Below are 27,288 nucleotides of genomic sequence, written 5' to 3'. Positions count from 1 at the left end.
GCTCCCCCCTAGCTGGGACCGCCTGCTTGCTTTCCCTCTCTCCCCACAACTGGAGCCTCCCTTGCCTGTTCCTGGAATTTGGAGAGGAGGAGGAGGAGGAAGAGGCAGGCAGACAGACCTCCCACACTCTAGCCCGCCCACCTGGCATCATGGGGAAATGAAATAGGTGCTATGGAACTACATTTTCCCTGGCTTCCCTAGACCCTCCAGCACACATCATGAGGGCCAGGGGCCAGCTCTTATGGAAAGGCCATGGGCTGTCCATCCCTCTGGCCAGTGACACCTCCTTCTACTTAACATCCTGCCCCAAAGGGCCCCTGCTGGACCTCCAGGCACCACTGTCAGCCTGGGGAGCCGGTGGGGGGATTAGGCTGCTGCCAGGCTGGCCCGCACCTGTTGCCAACCCCAGCCCTATAACTGGAGCTTGCTAGGGAGGGGGCTGCAGAATAACAGGTGTAATTTCTGCAGCTAGGCAACTCCACACCCCCCCCCCAACTGGATATGCGTTTCCCTTCTGCCGGAACAAGGAAAGACTTCCCCTTCGCCACTCCAAGTGTCAACCTGATCTTATGGATGATGCCCCTGTCCTGCCTGATGACCCCCACCCCCATCCCTGGCTGCAGAGCTGGGCTGCCCTCCTTCAAGTTTTCAGAACTGTGCTGCCCTGGCAGGGCTAGGGGTGTGGGGGTGTGTAGATGGGGGTGGTTCTCTGTTAATGTTTTAATTGCCTAAAAACTGGGAGCTCAGCTCTGGGCCAGTGGGGAGTCTGGGTCTGGCTGGCCGCCCGGTTTGGGCTAAATATAGTCTGGGACATCTGCAGAGAAGGGGAGGGGGGTGGAGGGAGGTTCCATTCCCCCACCTTCAGCCAAGGTGCCCTCGTCTGGGCGGGCACCTTGGAGCAGTGAGGGGGATTCCTCAGCACAAAAGGCAGGGGAGAAGTGGCAGGGGAGAGGTGGCAGGGGCTAGGTACAGTTGGGACCTTGCTTGCCTGGAGGCCAGTAGATGCCGGAGATGAACCTGGAGGCTCAGGACAGGGCAAGAGTGGGGCACGCCGGGGCTGGGTCCTCTGGCTGTTCCCTCTCCCCACAGAGTTACTTGAGGTCAGGCAGTCTCCATGTGTCACTGTACCCTGCAGGCAGTGTCACCGTGACCCACTCGCTGTGTGTCTGTGTGTACACACCTACCTTGGAGTGGCTTTATCCTGGCCCTCCCCCCGGAGCCTCTGTCCCCTGGGTCCTACCGCAGGTCCTCAGCCCTCCTTCCCTCTGTCCCTCGCCCCACAGTGAAACCTTCAGCCCAGGAATCGAGACTTGAGAAGGGGAAGCTGCGGTGGGGAGTTCTCTGATCTCCAGTCACGGCAGGAAGTGGAAAAGAGGGGGGTTAAGGGGGGGACCCATGAGTGGCAGGCAGGGAGGGAGAGCCCTGTCAGTCCTGTGACCCACTGTGCAGAGCAAGGGGGGGTTGGCCCCCTTCCTAGTGGTCCCCCTTCCCTCCAGCTCCAGGTAGGAGAAACCTGGGGGACAGCTGATTCCCCAGGGGCTGCAAACAATCTTCATCACCCCCCCCAACACTAAGAAAAAAAAGTCTTCCTGTCACGTGGCTGTCACTTCCTGTCCCACTGTGGTTCCTGGGATGTTTGTTGTTGGTTGCCATGGTGATGTCTGCCGTGGGCACTACCCCTGGTTCTTGTGGGGAAGGAGCTACCCCTCCCCACCAGGCTGGGGGGGTACTTGGGGGACTTGACTAGGGGGTCCTTTCAGGCTGAGTGTGTGTGGTCTCTGATGCCCCAGATTCCCCAGGACCCCCCAGACTTCTGTCTGTGGGCAGGAGTCACTGCCACCTACTCAGACTGAGTGCTGGGGAGACTGTGACCGCATCTGGCTGTGCCTGACTGTGGCTGTGACTTTGTGAGTCTGACTGATTTTGCAGCCCTTGTCCCCTCTGGCCGGGGTTCCTCTCACTCATAGAGATGCCCACTCAGGGAACCTCTGTGCTCCCTATCTGTCCTCATATACAGTTCTGGAGCCTGCTCCCATCCTGTGTTCTGATGGAAACCACCTTCCCCAGGGAGTTTCTGTGGCTTCCTGGACTCCAGGCTGGAGTGTCAAGGGGCTGTGGGGCAGGGTCCCAGGTTGCATGTGTTTGGGGCTGGGGAGGTGGGGGCTCTGCAGACTATGCCTTCCCCTGCACACACAGCCTGCACCCGCTTCTCCCTTGTCTGGCAGGCGCTCTTCTCTAAGGGGAAGGCCATGGGGATCTGTGACCTATTATCCCTATCCACCTGTGGGCTTCCCTGTTCAGCTGGGGATGGTGAGGGGAAGAGATTCCCCCTAGTTCTAGCCCCAGTTGAGTAGGCGGGTGTGGAGTAGGAAGTTGCTTGGGGGGGGTCAATGGGTCGGAGGAGGGGTATGGGGCAGGGCACAGTCTGACTCAGGCCTGGTCTGGGGTCAGAGCCAAAAGGATATCCTGAGGCAGGACTTGGTGGGGGGGGTGTATTCCTGGATTCCCTGCAGTGTGGGTCCCCAGGGTGGGATGCTGAGAGGGGGCTGGTACCATCTAGTCCTGCTGGCAGTTTGCCCTGGGACTCAGAATATGGCATACGCAGGGTTGGGCTGAGCTGAGGGGAGGGGTGAGGGCTGCAGCAGCCTATCTCTCCACCCTGGCCCTGCCTGTATCTCTGTAAGCTGTCCCCCCATTGTGAGAGAGCTGTGCTTCCTGCTTGGTAGCATGGAGGGGAGGTAGTGGTGAGGGGGCAGCTGCCAAGGTGAGGGTGGGGAAAGCCCCGTGCCAGGCTGGATGTGAGGTCGGTGGTTTCCAAGCTAGGGGGTCCCCTTTTGTCTGTGCCCCTTTGGTCCCTCACCCAACAGAGCTGCCTGTGTATGGTCCACACATTTCTGTGGTCTGGCTGTGGCCTCAGTAGGCTCAACTCTTCCTCTTCCCATTTTTTTTTTCCTTCCCTGTGGGTTGGTCCCTCTTCTTGAGGCCTGAATTACCCCCTGCCCTTTCACCTACTCGCTGCTTGGAGTAGGGAGGCTTCAGTTCTGGTTCTAGGTGGACCTCTCAGACACCCTCTGCTTCAGAGGCTCAGGGCTTCCTGAGCATGTCCCCTGGGGGATCTGGGGTATGGCCCCTGGGGATGGAGGAGTTGGGAGCACAGCCCTGACCAGCAGAGACCCCCACTTCCTCCTCCTAGAACCTGGACTGCCCCGAGCTTGGGTTGTCCAGTCACCCTTTCTGCCTGGTATCCAGTCACTGGTGAGATTATGGCGTGTGGGGGTCCTGCAGCTCTGTGTAGCTGCGGAAAAACCATGGGCTGAGTGGAGTACAAGCTGTGGAGACATTGGACCTATTCTTTTGGGACAAGGCACTGTGTCTTGAGGCAATGGGCAGTGGTAGCACCCGGAAGTGAGACGCTAGGCTTCCTCTTTCCCCTAAGAGGACATGTCCCAAGAGGACATGCTTATGGCCTGCACTGACTAGGGCAGATTTTCAAACCAGTCCTAGCTCTAGCAAGGCTGGCCTGGGGTTCTGTGGGGTTGGTGGGGAAGAGGCACCTTCCAGCTATCCCAGCCACCCTCAGGTGATCCTTCTCCAGCCCTCCTAGGGTAGCCTCTTTTAAAATGAGGCTGGGCTGGCTGGGCGTGGTGGCTCACGCCTGTAATCCCAGCACTTTGGGAGGCCGAGGCGGGCAGATCACCATGTCAGGAGTTTGAGACCAGCCTGGTGAACATGGTGAAACCCCATCTCTACTAAAAATACAAAAATTAGCTGGGCGTGGTGGCAGGTGCCTGTAACCCCAGCTACTAGGGAGGATGAGGCAGGAGAATCGCTTGAACCCGGGAGGCGGAGGTTGCAGTGAGCCGAGATTGCGCCATTGCACTCCAGCCTGGGTGACAGGGTGAGACTCCATCTCAAAAATAAATAAATAAATAAATAAATACATAAATAAAAAGAGGCTGGGCTAACCTGGCTTCCTGCAGCCCAGACCCTGGTGAACAGACAGGAAACAGAGGACCCGAGTGGCCGGATTGTAGGCTTGCCAGGGAGGAGAGGGATGAGAGCCTTGGCCAGAGGGGACCCTTGAAAAAGCGGGGAGTAGTCATCACTGCTCCCCAACCCCTGTCTGCAGATATGAGGGGCGCTGGGGAGGGGAGAGGTTGTGGCTTTGTATGTATGGGAGTGTGTTTTCCTGGAAAGTTTCTAAATGGTTCTAGTTTTGAATCTACTCTGTTCTGCCCTGCTTGGCCAGCTCCTGGCGGGACAGGGGTCCAAAGGCGGCAGGGCTTTGTTTCTGCCAGGGCTAGAGTCCCTCCTGCCCAAGTTGAGCTTGAGCTCTGGGTGTCATTTGCATATGATTCACTAACTGTCTAGAATGCTTAGGAAACCCCCAGTCTCCCCTTCTTTTAAGCTCCCCAATCCTTTTCCCCTTCTCTCAGCCCCTCTGAGACTGCCTGACCTCTATTTCTTGGGAACCGTTGTTTTAGGGGAGACTGGAGAACAGAGAGAATGAATGAGGAAGGGAGGTTGGGGCCAGTCCCGGCTGGGTTTGGGGTCCCCTGCTCTTCTGTCCTGAGTATAGGGGAGGAAATGGTCTATTTCTCTTCCCCTTCTCCCCTCCCTAAATCCAAAGGTTTCCCTTTTTTGGTTTGTGAAATGAAAGAAGGGAATTTGGGAATGGGTTGTGGTCAGGCCTCCACCCACACCCCGAATATCCCTTTCCCCACATCCCTCTCCTCCATCCGAGGGAAGCAGACCCTGGGAAATGGGTAATTCTCCCTCCTGGCCCTGTCAACAGATGTTGCCCTGGGTGGGGTGAGGCAAGGGAAAGCAGGCCGACTGCTGAGGGGCACCAAGGTGGTGGCAAGAGGCGTGGGGATGGAGGGCTCCAGTTGCCCGGGCCTCCCCTGTGCCAAGCTCTGGTCTGGGTGCTTTCCAGGACTTCCTGTCTGAAATCGCACAGCTCGTTGTTGAGGTAGGCAGTTCACAGGCGAGTAAACAGATGCTTAGAGAGGTTAAGTGACTTGCGTAAGGTCACACAGAGTGGCAGAGCTGAGATTTGACCCTTCCGACTTCTGGTTCTTTCTCCCATCTTCGTGGCTCAGAAAGCTCTCACCTTTTTCTCTAGGTGTGTGACTCTGGGGTGTAACGCGTGGGCAGCTAGGGATGCTGATGCTGGGGAAGGGATCCTGGCACCTTCTGAGGGTGAGAGCGGCCCCAGTGGGCAGGGGTGTGGGGCTGGTTGCAGGTGCTCTAGCCCCCTACCCCTTTTTCTGCTGTGCTTAGGCTAGGCTCCATATATTGGAGGTGTGGGCCTGTGGTTTTCTCTCTCTCAGGGGAGGGTGCCCGTGGGCAGTGGAGGTGGCTGGCGTAGGGTGGAGGTTGGATGTGGGTAGTTTGTTTTCCCTCTCTTTGGTACTGGTTTCGATTCTCTGCCGAGGCCTTCTCCACCCCTGGGGTGTAGGGGGCTGGGGCCCAGGTGTCTCTCTGAGGGTCATAGCTTCTGATGGACCTTCTGAGGCAGAGTCTGTGCCCTTTCGGGCCCACCCTGGTCATCCCTACCCTTGCCCATCCCTGTTCTCTGGTCTTTCTGGCCCTTGGCCTATTTCTGTGACCTTTAGCCCTCCTGCGGCTCAAGGCCCTCCCCAGGGAGCTGAGCAAATTTGCACTGAAATTTGCAGGCAGAGCTGGGTTAGGCTTTTTGGAGGCTCTGATAGGGGTCTGGGGAGGCCTTCCAGCCTTGCCCTGTAGTGTGTGTGGGTGGTGGGCTGGGGGTGAGGTGGGGGTAGTGGGGATTGAAGTTTGATTCAATTTCAAACTCCACCGGGGCAGAGTTGAGGTGGCTGTGGTTTTCTCTTCTGTGGGAGCAAGGGTGGGTTCCAGAGGGTCCAGGCTGGACTGACTAAACTGGCCTCCCAACCCCCAAAGGCTGGGTCAGGATGCCTGAGATCTGGAGTGATGGCTTTCTGGGCCTCAGCCTGGGTTATGGAGGCCTCACTTTGGGTTAGCTGCCCCTTGGGCCTCACCTTGAGAGAGGCAGGCCTCTGTGGATGTGAATTCACCTGAGTGTTTGTGGACCTGGTGCATGGGCTGGGCCCACAGGGAGGACCTCAGAGCATCTTCTGGCAGAAGCAGCAGGTACAAGGGCCACCCTGGCTGTGTGAGGTTTGGAGAATGTACAGTTTGGGAGACTGTGGGGCTGTGGTTGTGTCTTTGGGGAGCTGTGTACTGGGGCCCATGCATGCAGTTTCTGAGCTGTGTTCGTTGTGTGGTAGAGCCCAGGTGTGGAGAGATGGTATCTCCAGGTTCCTTCTCCTCACATGCATGCCTGCACACACACAGGCTGGGGCTGCAGGCGTGCTCTTGCGCACCCAGATGTTTTCTATAGACCTGCATGCATGAGTTTGTATGTGTATTTGTGTGTGAGGGTCCAACTGTAGGAACTGATGAGGTTCTGCCAGCCTCTTCTTCCCTTGCATGGCTCCCCCAGCTCCAGTTCCCGTTGTGTGGGGCCCCACAGGAGTTGGGAGGGGGCCAGGGCGGCAACTGGTCCAGTGGGTGGGGCCCCTGTTCCTCTGACATCAGCCCTCTCAGCCTAGGAGGGAATTGGCAGGGTCCTGGGGTAGGAAGGGGGCTCTTTATTCAGGAGTGAGGAGAGAGGCCCTATGATTGTCATAATGAGTAACAGTAAAAATCGTGGTCATTAGCAAGGTCCAGATTTTACTCCTGGGGCAGCCTCCCCTCCCTAGCCCAGTACCTGTCCCCTCCCACCCTCTCTCTCTGAGTTCCACACAGGCTGGCTGGCTCAGCTGGGCCAGAATTCCTGGCCTCTTCCACAGTGGCCTTGGCAGGAACTCCCCCTTCCTAGGCCTGGTCTTCAACCAAATGCTGGCCATGTGCTTGTCCCCTGGACTCCAGGTTTGAGGCTACAGTCTGGAGTTCAGAGCTTGGAACCTAGTGTAGCCTGAGCTTGGGGTGGAGTGGCAAGGTATAGGGGGTGTTGGAAACGGACAGTCCTTATTTTGAGTCTCTGTGGCCCTGTTTCTTTTCTTTCTTTCCTCTTCTTTTTAAAACAGCTTTATTGAGATATAATTCACATACCATAAAATTTACCCATTAAAGTGTACAATTCAGTGGTTTTAGTATATTCAGAGTTGTGCAACTACCACCACAATCAATTTTAGAACATTTTCATCATCCCAAAAAGAGCCCCCATACCCAGCAACAGTCACTTCCCATCTTCCTCAAATCCACGCCCCAGCTCCTGGTAACCACAAGTCTGCTTTCTGTCTCTATAAATGTGCCTATCCTGGATATTTCATATAAATGGAATCCTACAATACATGGTCTTTGTAACTGGTATAATGTTTTCAAGGAATATCCATATCATAGTATCAGTACTTCATTCTTTTTTTGGCAGAATAACATTCCATTGTAGGGACATACAACATTTTATTTATTCGTCAGTTGATGGACTTTTGGGTTGATTCCACTTTTTGACTATTAGGAATAACGCTGCTGTGAATGTTCATGTATAAGTCTTTCTGTGGACTTACGTTGTCATATCTCTTGGGTAGATACCTAGGAGTAGAATTGCTGGGTCATATGCCATCGCTGTGTTTAACCTTTTGAGGAACTGCCAAACTGTTTTCCAAAACAGCTATTCTATTTTACATTCCCACCAGCAATATATGAGGATTCCAATTTCTCCACATCCTCGCCAGTACTTGTTATTATCTGTCTTTCTTATTAGAGCTAGCCTAGTGGGTATGAAGTGGTATCTCATTGTGCTTTTTTTTTTTTTTGAGATGGAGTCTCACTCTGTTGCCCAGGCTGAAGTGCAGTGACACAATCTCGGCTCACTGCCTCCCAGGTTCAAGCAATTCTCGTGCATCAGCCTCCCGAGTAGCTGGGATTACAGGCATGTGCCACTACGCCTGGATAACTTTTGTATTTGTGTGTTTTTTTTTTGAGACGGAGTCTTGCTCTGTTACCCATGCTGGAGTGCAATGGTGTGATCTCAGCTCACTGCAACCTCCGCCTCCCTGGTTCAAGCGATTCTCCTGCCTCAGCCTCCCAAGTAGCTGGGATTACAGGCAACTGCCACCATGCACAGCTAATTTTTTAGTAGATTTTTGTATTTTTTAGTAGAGATGGGGTTTCCGCATGTTGGTCAGGCTGGTCTCAAACTCCTGACCTCAGGTGATCCACCTGCCTCAGCCTCCCAAAGTGCTGGGATTATAGGTGTGAGCCACCGCACCCAACTGACTTTCGTATTTTTAGTAGAGACAGGATTTTGCCACGTTGGCCAGGCTGGTCTTGAACTCCTGACTTAGGTGATCTACCTGCCTTAGCCTCCCAAAGTGGTGGGATTACAGGCGTGAGCCACCGCCCCCAGCCTCATTGTGCTTTTGATTGGCCATGTTTCTTTTTGTCTGTCTCTTTTCTTTTGTCTTTCATATATGTATTTTTCATATATAAATACATGCATATGTATTTATATATAACCTGTACCCAAAATGGATTTGAAACATCCTCTTGTCCTCGTATGGATATGTTCTTCGTGTTCTCTCTCTTTGCTCTTGTTGCTGCCTATCTGTCTCACTGTGTTATGGAATCTCTGGGTTCATCTCTGTCTCTGTCTCTACCCCATGGTATCATCTGTGCATATCCTCTGGTGCCAGCTGTTCAAACAGGGTGTGGATCTGTATTCACACTGGTGAAGGGGGCATCTGGCCTTTCATCTTCTGCCCACCTCCCACCCCAGTTCATGTGTTTTGCTTCTGCAGACAGAAGTATGTGGGTAAACCTTGAGATCAATCTCTCCTTCATTGCCTGGGGGTAGGAGGCTTCCTGGGCAGTCCTTGCCCTCCTACACATCGCCTACCCCTGGACCATCCATGCTGTTAAGCATTGGAGGTGATACCTAGGAGTCCTTGGTTCCCATTTTCCTATTAGTGTGTATGTAAATGGGCCTCCTCCCAGGGCCTGTGGGACAAACCCGTCTGGGGTGCTGGGGCTTGGATCTGGGGGGGAAGTGGTGTAAGAGGGGCCCCCTGGCTTAGGAGTCATTTTTCTGAGAAGTGCCAATGCTTTAGGGAAGCGGCTTTTCCTCCCCCTCCCTCTTCCCCCCCAGCACACGTTCTCTGCATCTTGACCTCAGGTAACCCTCACTGGGGGAAGGAGGGCCAGCTGCCCGCTTCTGCTGCAGTGATCCCTTGAGGTGGCACTGTGGACCCTTTCCCCTCAGGATTGTGGGTGAGAGGCCCTCCAAGGCTCTGGGCTCTGTCCCTGTCTCCCCAGCCTGGCTGTGCTATCTGCCACCCCCAGCAGTGTCTGGGCCCTGCTTCCAGGTCATCTCTGCCAGCCAGGCATGGTGCCAGCTGTCTGCTCAGCTGGGTGCCACGGGAAAATCTCCGGCAGCCCAGGTTGGGGAGCTCCACGGGGAATGCCTGTGTGCCTGTTCTTCAGTGCCCACTCACCTGTCTTTCTTTCTTCTGCAGCATCACAGGACATGGCCCCCTCAGCCACCTAGCTGGGGCCCATCTAGGAGTGGCATCTTTTTTGGTGCCCTGAAGGCCAGCTCTGGACCTTCCCAGGAAAAGTGCCAGCTCACAGAACTGCTTGACCAAAGGACCGGCTCTTGAGACATCCCCCAACCCACCTGGCCCCCAGCCAGGGTGGGGGCTCCAGGAGACTGAGATTAGCCTGCCCTCTTTGGACAGCAGCTCCAGGACAGGGCGGGTGGGCTGACCACCCAAACCCCATCTGGGCCCAGGCCCCATGCCCCGAGGAGGGGTGGTCTGAAGCCCACCAGAGCCCCCTGCCAGACTGTCTGCCTCCCTTCTGACTGTGGCCGCTTGGCATGGCCAGCAACAGCAGCTCCTGCCCGACACCTGGGGGTGGGCACCTCAATGGGTACCCGGTGCCTCCCTACGCCTTCTTCTTCCCCCCTATGCTGGGTGGACTCTCCCCGCCAGGCGCTCTGACCACTCTCCAGCACCAGCTTCCAGTTAGTGGATATAGCACACCATCCCCAGCCAGTAAGTCTGGGTGTGGGGGCTGGGGTGGGAAGGGACTGTGGAGGGTGGCAGGCCTCAGAGCTTAGGCTCTGGGCACGTCTGTTCTGCTGTGAGTGGAAGGCACGGTGAGCGGCAAGGTCTTCTCCAGTTGGGGTGACCATCATTTGAGGTCTTAAAAATGAAAGCCCTATGGCCTATAGGCTGATCATGGTGGTTGTGTTTGAAGTTGGGGGTGGCAGAGGGGGAGATGAAACCATGCTGTTCTGGCCTGCAGTGGCCCTCGCACCCCTCTTCTGTGCTCTGCTGTTGGGGCCTTATAAATAGCTCCAAGGACTGGACACACAGGCTGGAGGTGGGTAAACAAACCTCTTGACATTTGATGGAAATGGCAGCTCTACCTAGAGTGAGAGCAGCACACCACCTACGCCCCACCCCCACTCAGTGCCTCTGAGGGAAAGGGCTTGAAGGAGCAGACCGAGGAAGGCTGGCTGGAACCCCACCTCTCCCCCTGCCAGCTCCACCCCCGGCCATGCTAGGATGTGCTTCCCTTTGTGGGGAGGATGAGAGGGAGGGGCCCACGGTCTAGCTGGGTGGATAGGGTGAGTGTCCCAGGAGGGGACACTTGGCCTGGACTCTGGCCTCGGACGCATGCATGGTCTTGGCAGGGCCTGTGTTTTCCTTGCCTCCACCCTCTGCCATGGAGGTCACTCGTTGGCTGGGCAGGGGTCTCAGTACCCTTCGCCGGCTGGCCGAGCCAGGTAGTGGGAGGTGGCGGCAGCTCTGGCCAGCTGGCAGAGTCCAGGGCTGGGGCCTGCCAGGCCGCTTACAGTAACTCTGGCCCCCAGGGCCCAGCTGGGCGCCAGGCCAGGGCTGGGGGGAGGAGGGAGCCTGGGCCTGGCCTGGGATGGGAGGGGGTGGAAGCAGCAGAATGGGCCATGGGCTGCTGGCTGGCCGGCTGGTCAGCTGCTGACCTGGGAAATGTGTCCCTACCTCTCCTGGCCAGCAGGGACTGCACACCTTGCCCTGGGCACCCACCACCCCTCTCTCGGCTGCTGGCAAGCTGCCTGGCACCACTGCCCTATGTGCCTGGCTGGGCTGGGTCAGTGCCCCCTTCTCAGTGTGGGGGCAGCGCTCTCTCCCCGGAGCCAGGGAGTCTCTTTGTCCCTGGGGCAGGCCCTGGCTGGGCACCTCACTGCCCGCACTGGCTGGGTGCCCACCACCACCACTGCTTCCTGGATCGCCTCCTCTGGCTTAGCTGTGGCCCCCTCCCTCCCAGGCTCCACCAGCCACCAGGAGCAGGGACTCTATGTCTGTGTTTCTTTATGTTCCCTGCCCTTTATGCCCTGGGGCCAGGGGGCAGGCAGGTGCTGCCTCAGTTTCTCCTGCCACCCCTTATCAAACCTTCATGTTCTGTTTCTGCTGTCTCTTCTCTCCACCTCATATAGGAGTATGGGATGGATGGAGTCTGGGGACTCTGATTCTGGTCTGGTCCTATAGTCTGTGTTAGTGATAGGGAGAGGCCAGCCTCTGGGGTTTGGGGCTACTAGGGAATGCGTTGGTGTATCTTTGTAGAATATTCACTGCATTTAAAGGGACTGTGATTTACATTCTGGACTTGGATCACTGGAACTAGAAGACTGTCTGCTTCCTGACAGGGTAGGGTTTTATTTTTATTTATTTATTTATTTTTTTGAGACAGAGTCTTGCTCTGTCGCCGAGGCTGGAGTGCAGTGGTGCGATCTTGGCTCACTGCAACTTCCGCCTTCCGGAATCAAGCAACTCTTCCGCTTCGGCCTCCCATGTAGCTGGGACTACAGGCGTATGCCACCATGCCTGGCTACTTTTGGTATTTTTAGTAGACACGGGATTTCTCCATATTGGCCAGGGTGGTCTTGAACTCCTGACCTCATGATCCGCCCGCCTTGGCCTCCCAAAGTGCTAGGATTATAGGCATGAGCCAAGGCGCCTGGCCATTTTTATGTTTTAAGACAGAGTCTTCCTCTGTTGCCCAGGCTGGAGTGCAGTGGCACCATCTTGGCTTAATGCAGTCTCGGCCTCCCAGCGATTCTCATGCCTCATCCCGAGTAGCTGTGATTACAGGTGCATGTCAGCACACCTAGCTAATTTTTTTTGTATTTTTAGTAGAGATGGGGTTTTGCCATGTTGGCCAGGCCAGTCTTGGACTCCTGGCCTCAAGTCATCTGCCCGCCTCAGCCTCCCAAAGTGTTGGGATTACAGGCATGAGCCACTGTGCCTGGCTTTCTTTCTTTTTTTTTTTCTCATAGGGTCTCACTCTGTCTCCCAGGCTGGAGTGCAGTGGCATGATCATAGCTCACTGCAGGCTTGAACTCTTGGGCTCAAGGCATTCTCCTGCCTCAGCCTCTCCAGTAGCTGGGACTACAGGTGCGTGCCACCACACCAGGCTGATTTTTTGATTTTTCATAGAGACAAGGTCTCACCATGTTGCCCAGGCTGGTCTCAAACTCCTGAGCTCAAGCAGTCCTCCTATCTTGGCCTCCCAAAGTGCTGGAGATATGGGCATGTACCACTGCACCCAGCTCAGGGTAGGATTTTTGACGGGGGAGGAGTTAGGGACCTGCGACCTGGTGCCTGTGGACAACTTGTCCTAACCCAGGTGATGGCAACAGAGTTCCCAGACACTCTGTCCATCTGGAGCCTGGGCTCATTGGAGGGTTGGAGGTGGGGGCTGGGGCCTGGCCCCATCCTTGCCCATCCTGGCCAGAGGGAGCAAATGCTTTGCCTTCCCCTCCCCTCAATGTTGCAAGCTTCTTCCTCTTTCTTAGAGGTGGGTGGGGAAGGCTTCCCATCCTGGTAACCTTCTCCCCAAATGTGGGTGGGGTGCCCACATTTCAGGCAAGTGTAGCCTTCTTCGGTTTTCTCCACCCAGGTTAGGCAATGCCCCCTTCCTGCCCCCTCCCTCTGTGAGCCTTTTGGTTTCCCTGCCCCTCTCCTCTCCCTAGTAAACAACAACAACTTCTCTCCCTGCCCAGACCCTTAGCTTCTGAGCTTCTCGCTGACCTTCCTCTTCTCTGGGACAAGGTGTGGCCATGGGTCTGAGGGAGCCTGGCATCTCCCTCCTTCTACAGAGCCAGGGCTGCCTGGTGGACAGAGCTCCTGAGCTCTGGGTAGGAAAGCATGGCAGATAAAATTATCACATGCCTGGCCTCAGAGATGGAGGCAGTTTAGCCTTCCCTGCTTGCCTGGCCTTAGGGCTGGTGCTGAGGGTGAGGCAGTTCCCAGGAGAGGTGGCAATCCATGGTCCTCCATTCCTGCAGGAGCAGTGGTATGCCCCAGTCCGCCCACACCCTTTTTGTAGGAATTCTTGCTGATGAGGCTTCCTACTCCCACTCCCCACCCAACAAAGGTGTTGGGTCCCTCCTCCCCCTCATCCCTTTCCCCAGGTGGGGAGGAGGCAGCACATTAGGTGGCCTGGGTGTGCCCTTCAGAGACCTAGTAGCCTATGGGACCAACAGAAATCCTCTCCAGGTCACTGTGGGGAGGGCTGTGTATTTGTCCTGCTACAGCCAGGGTGGGAGCCCTAGAGATGGTCCGGTGATTCTCCCCGCCCCCTAAACCGGCCCCTGGGGCTTGGTCTCTGAAGACTGGTGTTTACTGTGGAGGTCTGGGATTCTATGTGCACTACGGGTCAGGGCTGTGTGTGTTTTGGGGGTGGGGTCACGGTTGGGTGTGTGTTGGGAAGGGGATTAATGACTTGTGTGTATTGGGTGAGAGGGTTAGAGAGCTGAGTGTGTTTTGGGGGAATTAAATCCAGAGCTAAGGAAGGAGAGTCAGCCTGTCTGTGTGTTGGTGTTGGGGCTGGGAGGGGGAGTGACTTAGGGCACAGAGTGTTTAAAGAGGAGTGGTCTTTGGTTTGGGTTCTTAACCTTTCTTGGCCGGAGGGGAGAACTGATCTGCCTTTTTTGTTCACCCTGGGAATTCCATGGGCAAAGGGGTCTGACTGGGGGCTGTGGAGTAGGCATTTAGTGCTGAGTTTAAAACTTGGACACTGGGCTGGGCGTGGTGACTCATGCCTGTAATCCCAGCACTTTGGCAGGCCAAGGCGGGCGGATGACCTGAGGTCAGGAGTTTGAGACCAGCCTGGCCAACATGGTGAAACCCCATCTCTACTAAAAATACAAAAATTAGCCAGGCGAGGTGGCACATGTCTGTAATCCCAGCTACTCGGGAGGCTGAGGCTAGAGAATCGCTTCAACCCAGGAGGCAGAGGTTGCAGTAAACCGAGATCATGCCACTGCACTCCAGCCTGGGGGATAGAGTGAGCCTCTGTCTCTGAAAAAAAAAGATAATAAAATAAAACTTAAGACACTGGCTGCGTGCAGTGGCGCGTGCCTGTAATCCCAGCACTTTTGGAGGCTGAGGTAGGGACTTGAGCCCAGGAATTTGAGACAAGCCTGGACAACATAGTGAGACCCTGCCTCTACCAAAGAGAAGAAATTAGCCAGGTGTGGTAGCGTGTGCCTATAGTCTCAGCTACTCGGGAGGCTGAGGTGGGAGGATTGCATGAGCCTGAGAGGTTGAGGCTGCAGTGAGCTATCATCACGCCACTGCACTCCAGCCTGGTGGGTGACAGAGCAAGTCCCTGTCTCAAAAACAACAACAACTTGGACATTTATGTCACATACAACTTGCTGATAACCTCTCTGAGCATGTTTCTTTTTTGTTGTTTGTTTTGAGACGGAGTCCTGCTCTGTCGCCCAGGCTGGAGTACAGTGGTGCAATCTCTCAGCTCACTGAAACCCTCTGCCTCCAGGTTCAAGCGATTCTCTTGCCACAGCCTCCTGAGTAGCTGGGATTACAGGCGCCCGCCACTATGCTGGACTAATTTTTTTGTATTTTTAGTAGAGATGGGGTTCCTCCTTATTAGGCTGGTCTTGAACTCCTGACCTCAGGTGATCCGCCCACCTCGGCGTCCCAAAGTGCTGGGATTACAGATGTGAGCCACTGCACCTGGCCAAAGACATTTATTCATTTATTTATTTATTTGTTTTAGACAGAGTCTAGCTCTGTTAGCCAGGCTGGAGTGCAGTGGCATGATCTTGGCTCACCACAACCTCTGCCTCCCAGGTTTAAGCCATTCTCCTGTAGCCTCCCAAGTAGCCGGGACTACAGATGCATACCACCATGCCCGGCTAATTTTTTGTATTTTTAGTAGAGATGGGGTTTCACCATGTTAGCCAGGATGGTCTCGATCTCCTGACCTCCCAATCCGCCCGCCTCGGCCTCCCAAAGTGCTGGGATTACAGGCATGAGCCACCGCGCCCGGCTTGTTATTTTTTTGTTTTGTTTTTGAGACGGAGTCTCATTCTGTCACCCGGGCTGGAGTGCAGTGGCTCGATCTCGGTTCACTGCAACCTTTGCCTCCCGGGTTCAAGCGATTCTCCTGCCTCAGCCTCCCAAGTAGCTGGGACTATAGGTGTGTGCCGCTACGCCCAGCTAATTTTTGTATTTTTAGTAGAGGTGGGGTTTCACCATGTTGGTTGGCCAGGATGGTCTCCATCTCTTGACCTTGTGATCCGCCCGCCTTGGCCTCCTCAAGTGCTGGGATTACAGGCATCAGCCACTGTGCCTGGCCGGGACCCAGACCCTTTGTAGGTGGGAGCTGGAGAGAATGGGATGCTAACATCTATAGAGCACCTACTGTGTGTCAGGGGCTTTGTCTGTGTTTTACAAATTTTAATCCCTGCAATCCTGGAAGAGGGACATTATCCCCACTTACACAGAGGACACAGTGCTGGGGGAGGTTAAAGTACTGCAGAATCATGACTGTAGGATTGTAAAGCTGGGCTGTTTTCCACCATCTACATAGGCAGCTTTGAGAGTGGATTGTGGGGCACACTCTTGGGTGTGGGAAGTGTGGGGGGTGGGGCTTAGTGCTGACTGAAACCCCCTTCCCCACTGTAGAGGCCCTTTCTCTGCCTTAGAACCTACCTTTCCCCAGTAGGGGGCGTAGGGAAGGCCCAAGCCATACCCCCTCCTCTCTGTTTTGGATCCTGAAGGCTGGAGAGAAAGAAAGATAAGGGGCCTGGGCCAGATCTCCATCCTGTCCTGGAAGCTGTGGATACAATCTGTTCACACCATCCCCACCCCCAAATCTGCCCGCTGTAGCCCACGGGAGTTTGTAGAACTCAGCGGGCACCCTCCCCCCGATCTCCAGACACTGAAGGAACAGAGTGTAAAAGCCACAGTTCTTATTCTTAATTTGTTTCAATTTGTGGAGGGAGGCAAAGAAGTTGCAAGCCATCAACAGAGGAGCCGGGGATGGGAGCCCCAAAAGGGTGGCTGCATGTTTGCTTCGTGTGCCTAGAGACTGGGGAATGCCCGAGGGTCTGGGTGAGCCCCAGCAGAAGGCAGAAAGGAGGAGGTTGTGTCCTTCCCTTCTTCCTATCCTCTGCCACTTCCTCGCTGTTGCAGTCTGTGCATACTGCCTCCTTCCCTGCTTCCCACTCTTTCCCTGGACAATAGGAGGGACAGCCCAGGCGGAGGGACAGCCCAGGCGGAGGGACAGCCCAGGCAGAGGGACAGCCCAGGAGGAGGGAGTGCTGCCTAGCAATGCCTTTCTTCGAGTCGGAAATGTAGAGTCAGACAAAAGAACATGACATGGAGTTTTTAATGAAAATGGGGTCCCTCACCTTTTATCTCCCAGCAAGGATAATGCACAGGTTCCCTCTGGACGAGATCCCAGCATGGATGCGGGGAGGGAACTCAGGGAAGGAAGCCCGTCTTCCTTTTAGGTGGGTCAGGGCCGAGGTATTGTGTCTACCCCATACCAAGGGATGTGTTGCTTATGGGGCTGTACCAGTGCAGACCTGCCTGCCCTTTGAGGGAGTAGTGTCTGTGGGAAGAGGAAGTGGTTTCCATCTCTAAGTCATTTTGGGGCAGTGCCTTCTTCCTCCTCCTCCTCTGTGGAGTTGGGGCACAGCGAGGGATTGGGCCTCCCAGGGTTGACTGGAGGCCATTCAACCTTTGGCTGTCAGAAATAGAGGTGCTCCCCTCCCCATTTTGACTTCTGGGTTGCTGGAAACCTCAACCAGCCCACAGACCAAGGGCCTTCCATGGGCAGGAGTCTTAAAGGACAGTTCTTCCTGTGTGGCCTCGGGCAGGTCACCCAAGCTCTCTCCAAATCTGTTTCCTCCTCCTTAAAGCAAGACTTCTGGCTGGGCACGGTGGCTCACACCTATAATCCCAGCTACTCGGGAGGCTGAGGCAGGAGAATCACTTGAACCCGGAGGTGGAGGTTGTAGTGAGCCGAGATCGCGCCATTGCACTCCAGCCCGGGTAACAGAGCAAGACTTGGACTCAAAAAAAAAAAAAAAAGGCTGGGCACGGTGGCTCATGCCTGTAATCCCAGCACTTTGGGAGGCCGAGGTGGGAGGATTGCTTGAGCTCAGGAGTTCAAGACCAGCCTTGGCAACATAGCGAAATAGCGAAACCCCATCTCTACAGAATATACCAAAATTAGCTGGGCATGCTGGTGCACACCTGTAATCCCAGCTACTTGGGAGGCTGAGGCATGAGAATTGCTTGAATCCGGGAGGTGGAGGCTGCAGTGGGCTGAGATCACACCACTGCACTCTAGCCTGGGTGACAGAACGAGACTCTGTCTCAAATAAATAAATAAAAATAAAAAAATAGAGCAAAACTTCTAATCTCTCCTTGGCTGGGCGAGTTGCCGTTAGGCCACGGTCGCCTGCTTCCTGCTGAGGCCCTTGGTGAGTTTCACATACCCAGCAAGGCTGTGATAGTGAGGGGCAGGGTAGAGCTGGGCACTGTCTTGGGGGATGGCGCCACTCTGTACTGGGAGCCAGTGTCCACCTGGCACTGGGCCTCATGATTTCCTGTTTGTTGTCCCCTCCAGATGGGGTTGGGGACAGGAGGGGGCCCTGCCTGGCACAAGTGGGGGCCAGTTTGGCCTGCACCTGCTGAGGGCTTACTAAACGCAAAGCCCTGAGAAGGAGCTGAGGGAGGGATAAGGCTGAGCAGGATGGGGCCCCAGGCCTGCAGACAGCTGCTGCTGGAGGCCCCCCAGCCCCAGCTGCGGGCCAGAGCCTTCCTTGTTTCCCACTTCTCCCACTGCCCCAGGACACTGTGTTCTGCTCTGACCTGCCCCATGACCTTGCTGTTGCCCAGAACGGGCCTCTTGCCCTAGCTTCTCCTCTCCAGCTCCGGAAATCCTATCTATCCTTCAAGGAACATCTTGAATGCCGCCTCTTCCCAGAAATCTTCACAGATGTTCCCCCTTGCTTGCCACACTCTGCCTCCCTACTTAGAATGCCTGTGGGTCCTTATTTATTTTTTAACAACACTCATCTCGCTACCCAGAAGTTGCTTCTCCCCTGTTCCTGCCATGAGCTGTAACCATTTGGGACATCTTTTCCTGACCACAAGGTCTTTGATGGCAGGGACAGAGTCTCAGGTCCCTTAGCGCCTTGCAGCTGTGAGCGCAGAGCCTTGCTCCATCATTTGAAAGATCCCGAGGGCATGGAAGCACTCTGTTCTCTTCGCCATTAGTCTCATCCACTGTCAAGATTTGCATACCTGTCCCCAGACCCCAGCATTCCATCTGCAGCCCTGACTGCACTTCAGGGCCCCACGTCCACCTGTCCAGCAGCCCAGTGGACTTCTCTGCTTTACAGTCTCAGGAACTTCACTGATGCATAAGTCACACACAAGTCTCTTTGCTACCTCTTTTCCCATACCCCTTACCCCCCCGCCCCCGCCGCCACGTTATTTGTACCTTTAAAATGTGTATTGAATCCACCTTCCTCTGTCCATCAGCACTTCCAGTTTCCTAGGCCAAGCCACCCTTGTCTGCTGCCTGGACTGCTGCAGTAGCTTTTACCTGGTCTCTCTTGCCCTCCTATAATCCATTCTTCACACAACTGCTGGAAAGATCTTTTTACACTGTAAATCTGATCTTTCCTTTGCTTGGAACCTTTCTATGGCTTTTCCTTGCATTTAGGATAAAATCCAAAAGCCTTACTGAGGCCTATAAGCCCCCCTGGTCTGGCCTGAGCCCACCTCTCCAGCCTGGTCTTGTGTACCTTTTCCTTTTGAATTTTGTGCTCCATCATTCTAGCCTTCTGCCAGTTCCTTCAATGAACTCATCAACTTCTGTAACCCCAGGGCCTTTGCACAGACTCGCCCTTTAACTGGAACTACACTCCTTTCTACTCTTTGCCTGATTAACTTACAAACTTTCTCTTATGGTAGGTCTGTTTTATTTGCGTTCTTCCCTAATTTAGTTAAACCTAAATTAGGTACCTATGTTAATTCTTCAGAGCATAATACCATTTATCTCAGTTTGCAATTGTGTGTGCATATAGTGATTATTTGCTTAATGGCTGTTGCTCCCTAAGGTCTCCAAGGGCAGGTTCCCCAGGGTGTCCACATAGAAGGTGCTCAGAAAAATACCCTGAATCGGCCTAGCTTGGTAAGAACATGCGCTTTGGCAGCAGGAAGTTCAAATACCTGCTCTACTCTTTATTATTAGTAATGTGATCTTGGACAACCCACATAGCCTTGCTGAGACCTGTTTTATTTGTAAAACATCTCTTGGAGTTGCTGTGAGGATAAAATGACAACATATATAAAGAGCCAGGCTTCTTCTAGAAGAATATCCTTGGGTAGCATGTACATTTCCATCCTACCTTTTAGAGAGTGGGGGTATCCCCTCTTTCTAGGGACCTACCCAAGCTAGGCCTTTCTTCCAGTGAAACGTGCATCCCGAGGGCTTCTAGGATGAAGTAGTCCATTGGAAGGCACCAGCTCTTCCTTTTATCTCTCCAGAGCTGGACAGTGCACCAGGGGCCGGTACTGGTTCCCCAGCTAGGAGACACCTTGGGCGGGGCTTTGCTCGCCGGAAGCACGCAGAGCGTGGGGAGGAGAGCCCCCTCTGCCTGTGTTTGTGCCAACAGCACCCGCGCTGCCGCGTCGGGTTCCGGCGGCCGGAGTCACACATGATGTCACAGACAATGACACAAGCCGGTGTCTCATTCCGACACAGCGTCCGAGCTGCACAATGTCACACCCGGGTGCCAAACACTTGGCCCCGCGGGACCCGGCCCTACGCCTCCTGCCGTGGCTCTCCGCGTCTCCGGGGGAGGTGGCCCGGTTCGGCCGGGCAGGGGGCTGGCGGGCGAGCCCCGCGGGCGGGCTGGCGAGCGGGTGATGTCACGGGCAGCGGTGGGTGGGTCACTCGGAGGTGAGGCGCCGCCAGGCGAGTTCAGCGAGAGTTCAGCCGCATTGCATTAGGCAAATGAGGCCCGGCCTGGGTGGGAGTGTGTGTTAAGGGGAGGACACCGGGACCACCCCCCTCTTCCCCGCCCCACCACCTCCTCCACCACGGCTTCGCTCGGCCAGGGACTGACCAAACCTTGGGGGAGCCTGGGAGCCGGAACTGGTACAAGGGAAGACGCCCGCTCCTCTTCCGTCCTTGTCCCCTCGCAGCCCCCTCCTCTCTCTGTACTCGGCCTCCCTCTGTACTCTGTGTACTCCTCATCTGGAGCCTTTCCCCCTTCCTGCTCCTCTCCTCTCCTCCCCCTTCCCCGGCTGCCCCCACTTGCCTGTCCACATGCCGCCTCTCCCTCTCGGTTCCCTGCGTTTCTCCCGCTGCAGCCGGACGCGCCGGGAATGGGTTAAGCCAGGGGCGGTGCCTGGACGGGGCGGGGCGGTGGAAAGGGGGTGGTACCCGGAGGGGAAGGGGCGCGCAGAGCTGGGGTGGGGGGGCCGTGGCGCGCACCACCAGAGACCGAGCGAGTCGCCGGCTGCCCCCGGCCTGGCGGAGGCGGAACCGCGCGGGATCCCCACCCCCACCCGGAATCCTCGCCACGGAGAATCCCTGGAGAAGCCCCGGATCCCCGGCTGGGAGGAGGAAGTGCTCGTTGACCCCCAGCCCCGCGCTGATCCCGCCCCCGGCCTGCGGACTTGGGGAGCCGCTGTACTCTGCCTCGGACGCCACGAGACTCTAGACGGGAGTCCCCTTGAGGTGAAGCCGCTGAGTTCCCGGGCCCCGCCAGGCTTCCCTGGGAGAGCCGACGGACCCCCGCTCCCAGCACACACAACTTCCCTGCTTTTCACCGGGACTGGCGGAGCGGCCGGCGGACTTAGACGCGGGGACTTCAGGGCAGGGGGCGCCCCCTGCCCAGGTCACCAGTCGGGGCGAGGGGACGTCTCCTCGCCCCCAGCTGCTCTGCTCGGATGGCGCCGCCGGCTGAGTGACGGGGGCGGCGCGCAGGACTTCCCAGCTCGGACCTCTTGCCTTCGAGGGGAAAGATGTACGAGAGTGTAGAAGTGGGGGGTCCCACCCCTAACCCCTTCCTAGTGGTGGAGTTTTATAACCAGAACCGGGCCTGTTTGCTCCCAGAGAAGGGGCTCCCCGCCCCGGGTCCGTACTCCACCCCGCTCCGGACTCCGCTTTGGAATGGCTCAAACCACTGTACGTACCGGCCTCTCAGTCTGCTGTTGTAGGGGGTGGGAGTGGGCGGTAGGGCTTCCACTACTACTCGGGGGTGAGAGTCCCGGGGTGTAGTGGAGGTCCTGTCTCTACCTTTCACTTAACCCGTGTTGCCCTTGCTGGACAATTGAACCCTCCCGGCCGCGCCCTCCCCCCAGTAACCCTGAGTGCAATTTGTGTTAGATTAGGGCTGAGGAGCTTTGAGGGTTCCTTCTTTCAAGAAACATTCCTTCATCTCTTGTTTCACTTCTTCCAGGAGAAATGAAGCCCAAGCCCCTTGCCCCCAGTTTATATCTTCTTGCCTGGAATCCAACAGCTTCACAGCAGGCTGGAGGGTGGGGTAAAGGTCCTGTCTGTGTGGGTTTGTCTGCTCCCGGGGGAAGGCCCCCCCGCCAGATCCCACTTGCCAAAGCCCGAGGGAGAGCCCCTTCCTGTGCGACAGCTGCTGCCCCCAGCCCTTGCTCTTGCGTCATTAGAGTGGGTGTCAGGGGAGCACTCAGTGTCTTTGATATTGACAGTGGGGTGTGGCAGAAAGGGGCAACTTCATCAGACACCCGTCTGCCATCCTAACCTTCCATCTTGGCAAGGGGCACTGGGTCCTTATGGGGTTGTTGTCCTGGCCCCAGACACTTGGCTGTCATCTTTGAGGCTTTCATCCCCAGGAGTGGAGGGGAGAAGCTGCTCTGGTGAGAAGAATCCCTCTCCCCCTAATCCTAATCCGGTTTGTTCTCTGGGGAATGAGTTTGGTTTTGTGGGTCTGGGGCTGCTCTGGAAATGAGGACTACATCCCTTCCCAGCTCCGCCACCGAGTCCTTTTGTTACCCTGACTTCACTTGGGGATAGGGCCAGGTCCTGGGCTGTGCCTTCCTAAGAGGGGCACTGATGAGAATCCTAGCATCCTGGCAGCCTGATCACTTTCTCTCCTTGTTGCCCCCTGCCTGGGTGCAAGCTCCTCTGGGAGGAAGGGCTCTGTGCACGCTCAGGAGCTCGGAGCACCAGGGTGTACACCTGGGCATTTTCCTGCGCAGCTGTGAGGCAGTGTACACTGGGTGGGCGGGAGCAGGCGCAAGGGAGTTATTGTTAGATGGCTCAGGTTTCTTCCCCTCCTGGGCTTTGGGCTCTTTGCTGGAGGGGAAGCTCTTCCGTGGAGGATCTCCCACCTTCCTGGACCTGCTGCCTCCCTCCTGCCTGCCAGGGAGGAGGGGTGGAGTGGGTCTCGCGGGGCCCTGGCAGATTGGAGAAGGTTGAAGGGCAAAGGACTTACCCCACCCCTCTTGCTGGGAGAAGAGAGACCTGAGATGGACAGACAGCCCATCTCTGCCCTCCCAGAGCCACTTCTATCCCAGCTTTTCCTATTGTCCTGCCCCCGACCATTTCCTCTAGGGCCGAATCTGCTGTGTGGCTGTAGACACAAGAGGGAAGGTATCACCGTTGACTTTGGAAGAAGAGAGAGTGAGAGGATGACTCTAGGACACTTTCTCTCATTCTCCCAGTGCTGGAGCAAGACCCCCCTCCCCTAGGGGGATAGTTGGAGCAGGGCTGCCAGAGTCACCCCTTCCACTGCCTTGGCCACCACCTCCAGAGGGCTGGAGAGAAGCTGGGATCTGAGACCTTGGTCTCTAGCCCCTGTCTCTTCTTAGCCCATGGGGACAGCTCAGCTCTTCCTGGCCCAGAACTGGAGAGGGAGGAGGATCACAGAGAGTAGGACAGGCAGTGTATTGGTGAGCCCTTCCCCTAAACCACTGGACATGGGGAAGTGGAGACCTGTCCCCACACCCATTCTGGGGTGGGGTAGTAGACCTAGAGGCCTGGGTTTCCAGTTCCCGTAGTCTGAGCGTGGGTGTGCATATAAGTGAGTGAGGTGTCAGTGGACTCGGGTCCTGAGGCTGTGAGGTTGGGAGTGATGGGGGTCTGGGGGCTTGCCTTGAGGCACAGGAAGGACCCGGAGTCTGAGGGTGGCAACTAGACTCAGTCTAGAATATGTGGGGCCAATGCCACCACCTTGGAAGGGACCCCTTGGGTGTGTGGAAGTCTGCTGGTGACTGGAGCTGCCTCCAGCCCCCTCTTGGGGAATTCTCCACTCTCCACTTTACTGCCACTGAAGGTGGGAAGAGCAGGTTGGCTGTGGGAGGAGGTGGCCTCCTGGGTTCTGCAGGGCCCTAGGGACATTGCCTCCCTCCCCAGAGCCCTCATTTCGGTGCATTAGAGGACAAGGGGGGTGCACAGGATGTGGCTCCCCATCTGTCTCCCACCAATCTCCGCCACTCACACCTCCGCCCGCTCCCAGACGTCCAAGAATGTGAAGCACGTGGATGCCCGTAGTTGGGGGAGGGGGAGATGCTTATCAGGCGGCCGCTGGGCTAGGGGCCTTCTTCCGCTGCCGCGGTACACCCAGAGCTACCCCCGCCTCTCCCCGGGAGGAGGAAGGACGGTACAGAGGGCCCTACGCCCCCTCCCCAACCGTCCCCAGGGGCTGCGAGGGGAGCTGCGGAGGAGCGGGCGCCAGCTGGATTGGGAGGGGAGCCGCTGGCCGGGGGCCCGGCTGATTTCCTGCTGATCTCCTCCAGGAAACCGGCCCCTTGTGCGAGCCTGCGAACGGCTCGGGGGCGTGGGGAATCCGGAGTGGAGCGCTTTGCGCCGCCCGCCCTGCCAGGATGGGGAGCGAGGGAGGGGCACCCTGGCAGCGTCGGCGGGAGGGGACGCCTGGCTTCCTGGGTCAGTTCCAGTCCTCTGTTGGGCGCTGGAACTTTGAGCTGAGAAGGTGTGGTCCTTCTCTAGCCCGAGTCCTTCTGCAGGAAGAGGAGAGATTGGTGGGCTGGGCCTCTGGGGAGGGAGGTTAGCAGGGATGGGCCAGCCCCGGGCAGTCCCTCCCCCGTTGGTGTCCCTCCCCCCTCCACCTGTGTGTGCAGGGAGTTATGGCCGTGTCCTAACTCTTGCAGAGGCTGTGAGGATTCCGGAGTTCCCCACACCTCCGCCTTGGTCCTTGTACCTCACCTCCTTGGACTGCTGGCTGGAGGCCTGGGGAGGTGGGGCATCGAGCTCTGGGTTCAAAGGGCAGAGCAGGGAAACCTCAGAGCTGGGTTACCTGGGTGACAGGTGGGGATGTGCTGGAGGTAGGGGGCAGGCTATGTTACAGCCTCCAAGGCAGTCAAGCTGCCGTGGGGTGGGCTAAAAGGAGGCCTTGCCCAGCCTAAACTGTAGTCCTCGCCTCTGGTCATCTCTCCCATTCTGCCAAAAAATAATTTTAAAAAGCACATTCTCTCAGTTCCGTAAACACCCTCTGTTGGACTTTGCTTTAGCTCCATGTTTTTATGGCTTTTTGCCGTCTAGTCTGTCCCAGGCCTTAGAGCTGTTTACCCCTCATCCTGGTATCCCCCATGACTCCCCATACCCTAGCTCCCCTCGTGACATCCCGCTCTGTACCCCCGAAGCTCCCTCAGTCCTTTCTCCCTCTCCAGTCTGGTTCATTTTAGAAGTGGGGCCTTGGGAGAGGCGGGGCCCAGGGCAAACGGTGGATTAGGAGGGGTGGGGAGGTCAGTGCCTTCTTCCTCTGCTTGTTGGAATGCTGACCAAGATTCTAGGCCATGGTCCCCCCAACCCTCCACATACCCCTTTGCCCTTGATCTCCCCTCCCCCCACCAGTCTGGATTGTCTATTGTTACTGCTTTTACGTCTTGGAAAAAGTTAGCACAACAAAGGGCTGCTTTGTGGCTCACCCCCTCTGCCTCCTGGCCTCACCCAGGCCCCCCAACCCCGCCCCCCCAGCAGCTGTTCTCAGGCCTCTCAGCCTGTCTGATTTGCTTGTCTGGCCTGGGGAGAATGAGGTGGGAGAAAACCAGGCCAGGGCAGTTGGTGTTGGAGTGAAGAGCAGACGGCGGGGGGGAGGTCAGGAGAGAATCTGCTGGGCTGGGGATGGTGTGGGCATCAACTGTCCCATTGCTGCAGGCTGGTCTCGGGGCAGGGAAGGGGATGGGGGTCCATAGCAGTGCTGGTCAGCCAGGCTGGCCCGGGAAGTGGTGCCCAGGCACTACTAAGAACCAGGAAAGCCCTGCCAAGGTTGTTGGCCTAGTTCCCTGTCATCAGCCGCCTAGCAGCCCCCACTGTGTCTGCAGGTAAGGGGGGAGGGTGACACATAGTCAGCCCCTGGTGTTCCCATGCTTCCTTCCTCTGTGCCCCAATTTTAGGGCCATGTGATTTGGGGCTATGTGACTCATGTCTGTAAGGTGCTTGGGCCAGGAGCTGTGGGCACCTTTAAATGCCAGCCAGTCTCATGTGCCGGAGTTTGGGGTAGGGCTAGGTAGGACTGTGGAATATGGGAGGAGGCAGGGATCTGTCTACCTTGGGAGGCATCCTCATCCATCCTTGGCCCTGGACAAGAGAACTTGAACATTGGTAGGTGCCTCAGGACGATGCTGGGTGGCCCCTTGGGAATCTGGGATTGTCCTGGTCGTAGTTCTTATCTTGCACCCAACACCCTTAGCTGCCCAGGCTTTGGACATGGATAGCCCCTACCCAACCCAGCCCTGTTCTGCCTACAGTGATGGGCATAGAGCCAGACACTGGGGAGGATTTGGCCGGTGAGGGCTGCCCCTGCTGTCTGGGTCACCCCTCCTGGCTGCCCTCTTGGAGCTGAATAACAGAAGGGGAGGGGTTAGTAACCCGGACATAGTATTGAGGCCAGACAGACAGAGCATTGATGGGAACAGACCCCCTTTGTCATGCCATCTCTCCCCAGATGGGGGGTACCCAGAATAATGGGCTTTTGGGGCCCTGGGGACTCTTCTCCCTGTATTCAGGGTGTCTCCCTGCCTATCTCAGGGAGACACCTCCTACTGTGCCCAGCATTTGTGACTCTTCTTTGCACCCCCTGCCTTGGGTCCCTGGCCCTGGGATTGTTTGGGTGGAGGAGGGGCTGTGGCTGCTGGCAGAATGGGGTGGAGGGGGGAGCGGAAGCAGAGGGGGCGGGGGAGTGGCCGGCTTTGAATATCCTGTTGACCCCAGTTTCCTCTGCCCCCAGCTTATGTCCTCTTCCCTCCCTCCTCTTCAAGCCTTAACTCCTTCCTAACTCGGGGGGAGAACGGGGCCAGGCCACCCAGGGGCAAGAGCTTTAGAATCAGGGTGACCCCCACCCCTACTCCCCAAGCACAGTCACGGCACACATACAAATGTGATGGTTTATCATTGTATCTTTGTGGTTTTGAAGGTGGGGGTCCTAGGAGTCCAGAGGAGTGATGGGGCGCTGGAGGCTTCATTGGCAGCCTCCTTCCCCGAGTCTGGCTGGGGAGTCCCAGTTTTCTTAAGACTTGAATCCTGCCAGCAGTGGTGAGGCTGGGAGAGGCTCTTAGGAGGGACGGTGAGGCAGGGTGGAGCTTGGTACTAAGGATGGCGACCTAGGTCTCTAACTGCCCCTCCCTTCTTCTCTCTCTAGCCATTGAGACCCAGAGCAGCAGTTCTGAAGAGATAGTGCCCAGCCCTCCCTCGCCACCCCCTCTGCCCCGCATCTACAAGCCTTGCTTTGTCTGTCAGGACAAGTCCTCAGGCTACCACTATGGGGTCAGCGCCTGTGAGGGCTGCAAGGTGAGTTGAAGGGGTCATTGGGAAGGACAGCTTGATGAGGTCAATGGGATGTCCCCACTTCTGTGTCCTGGGAGTGTGCAGTTGGGGGGTGTCCCTGAAGTTGCTGCTCTTCTTTCTCTGTGGAAGTTGGCAGCAAGCAGGGACACCTACCACAGTTTCCCCACAGGTCCTCCCCCATAAATATGCAGGGCTCCCTCA

At 56.5% G+C, this 27,288-nt stretch overlaps 1 protein-coding gene across 9 annotated transcripts in view; it reads left to right on the top strand.

Moving 5' to 3' along the window:
• The window catches only part of RARA (retinoic acid receptor alpha), a 48,438-nt gene that overhangs the window by 12,157 nt on the left and 8,993 nt on the right, over positions 1-27,288 (top strand). For 2 of the 9 annotated variants that reach the window (XM_019027971.3, XM_019027970.4), the window contains exons 2-3: positions 9,501-10,040; positions 26,942-27,090. In XM_019027971.3, coding sequence (XP_018883516.1) covers positions 9,863-10,040; positions 26,942-27,090 — 327 coding nt within the window. In that variant the 5' untranslated portion in view covers positions 9,501-9,862. Of the gene's footprint in view, positions 1-1,700; positions 1,908-9,500; positions 10,041-19,561; positions 20,244-20,745; positions 21,496-25,490; positions 25,626-26,716; positions 26,836-26,941; positions 27,091-27,288 lie in introns of those variants that run through there. The other 7 variants (XM_019027973.3, XM_063706408.1, XM_004041768.5 and 4 more) reach the window with 7 other exon arrangements.

Source organism: Gorilla gorilla, chromosome 4 (assembly GCF_029281585.2).
Source record: "Gorilla gorilla gorilla isolate KB3781 chromosome 4, NHGRI_mGorGor1-v2.1_pri, whole genome shotgun sequence".
Lineage (NCBI taxonomy): Eukaryota > Metazoa > Chordata > Mammalia > Primates > Hominidae > Gorilla > Gorilla gorilla.
Note: the sequence above shows the minus strand (reverse complement) of the source record. Positions and strands in the feature narration are given on the sequence as shown.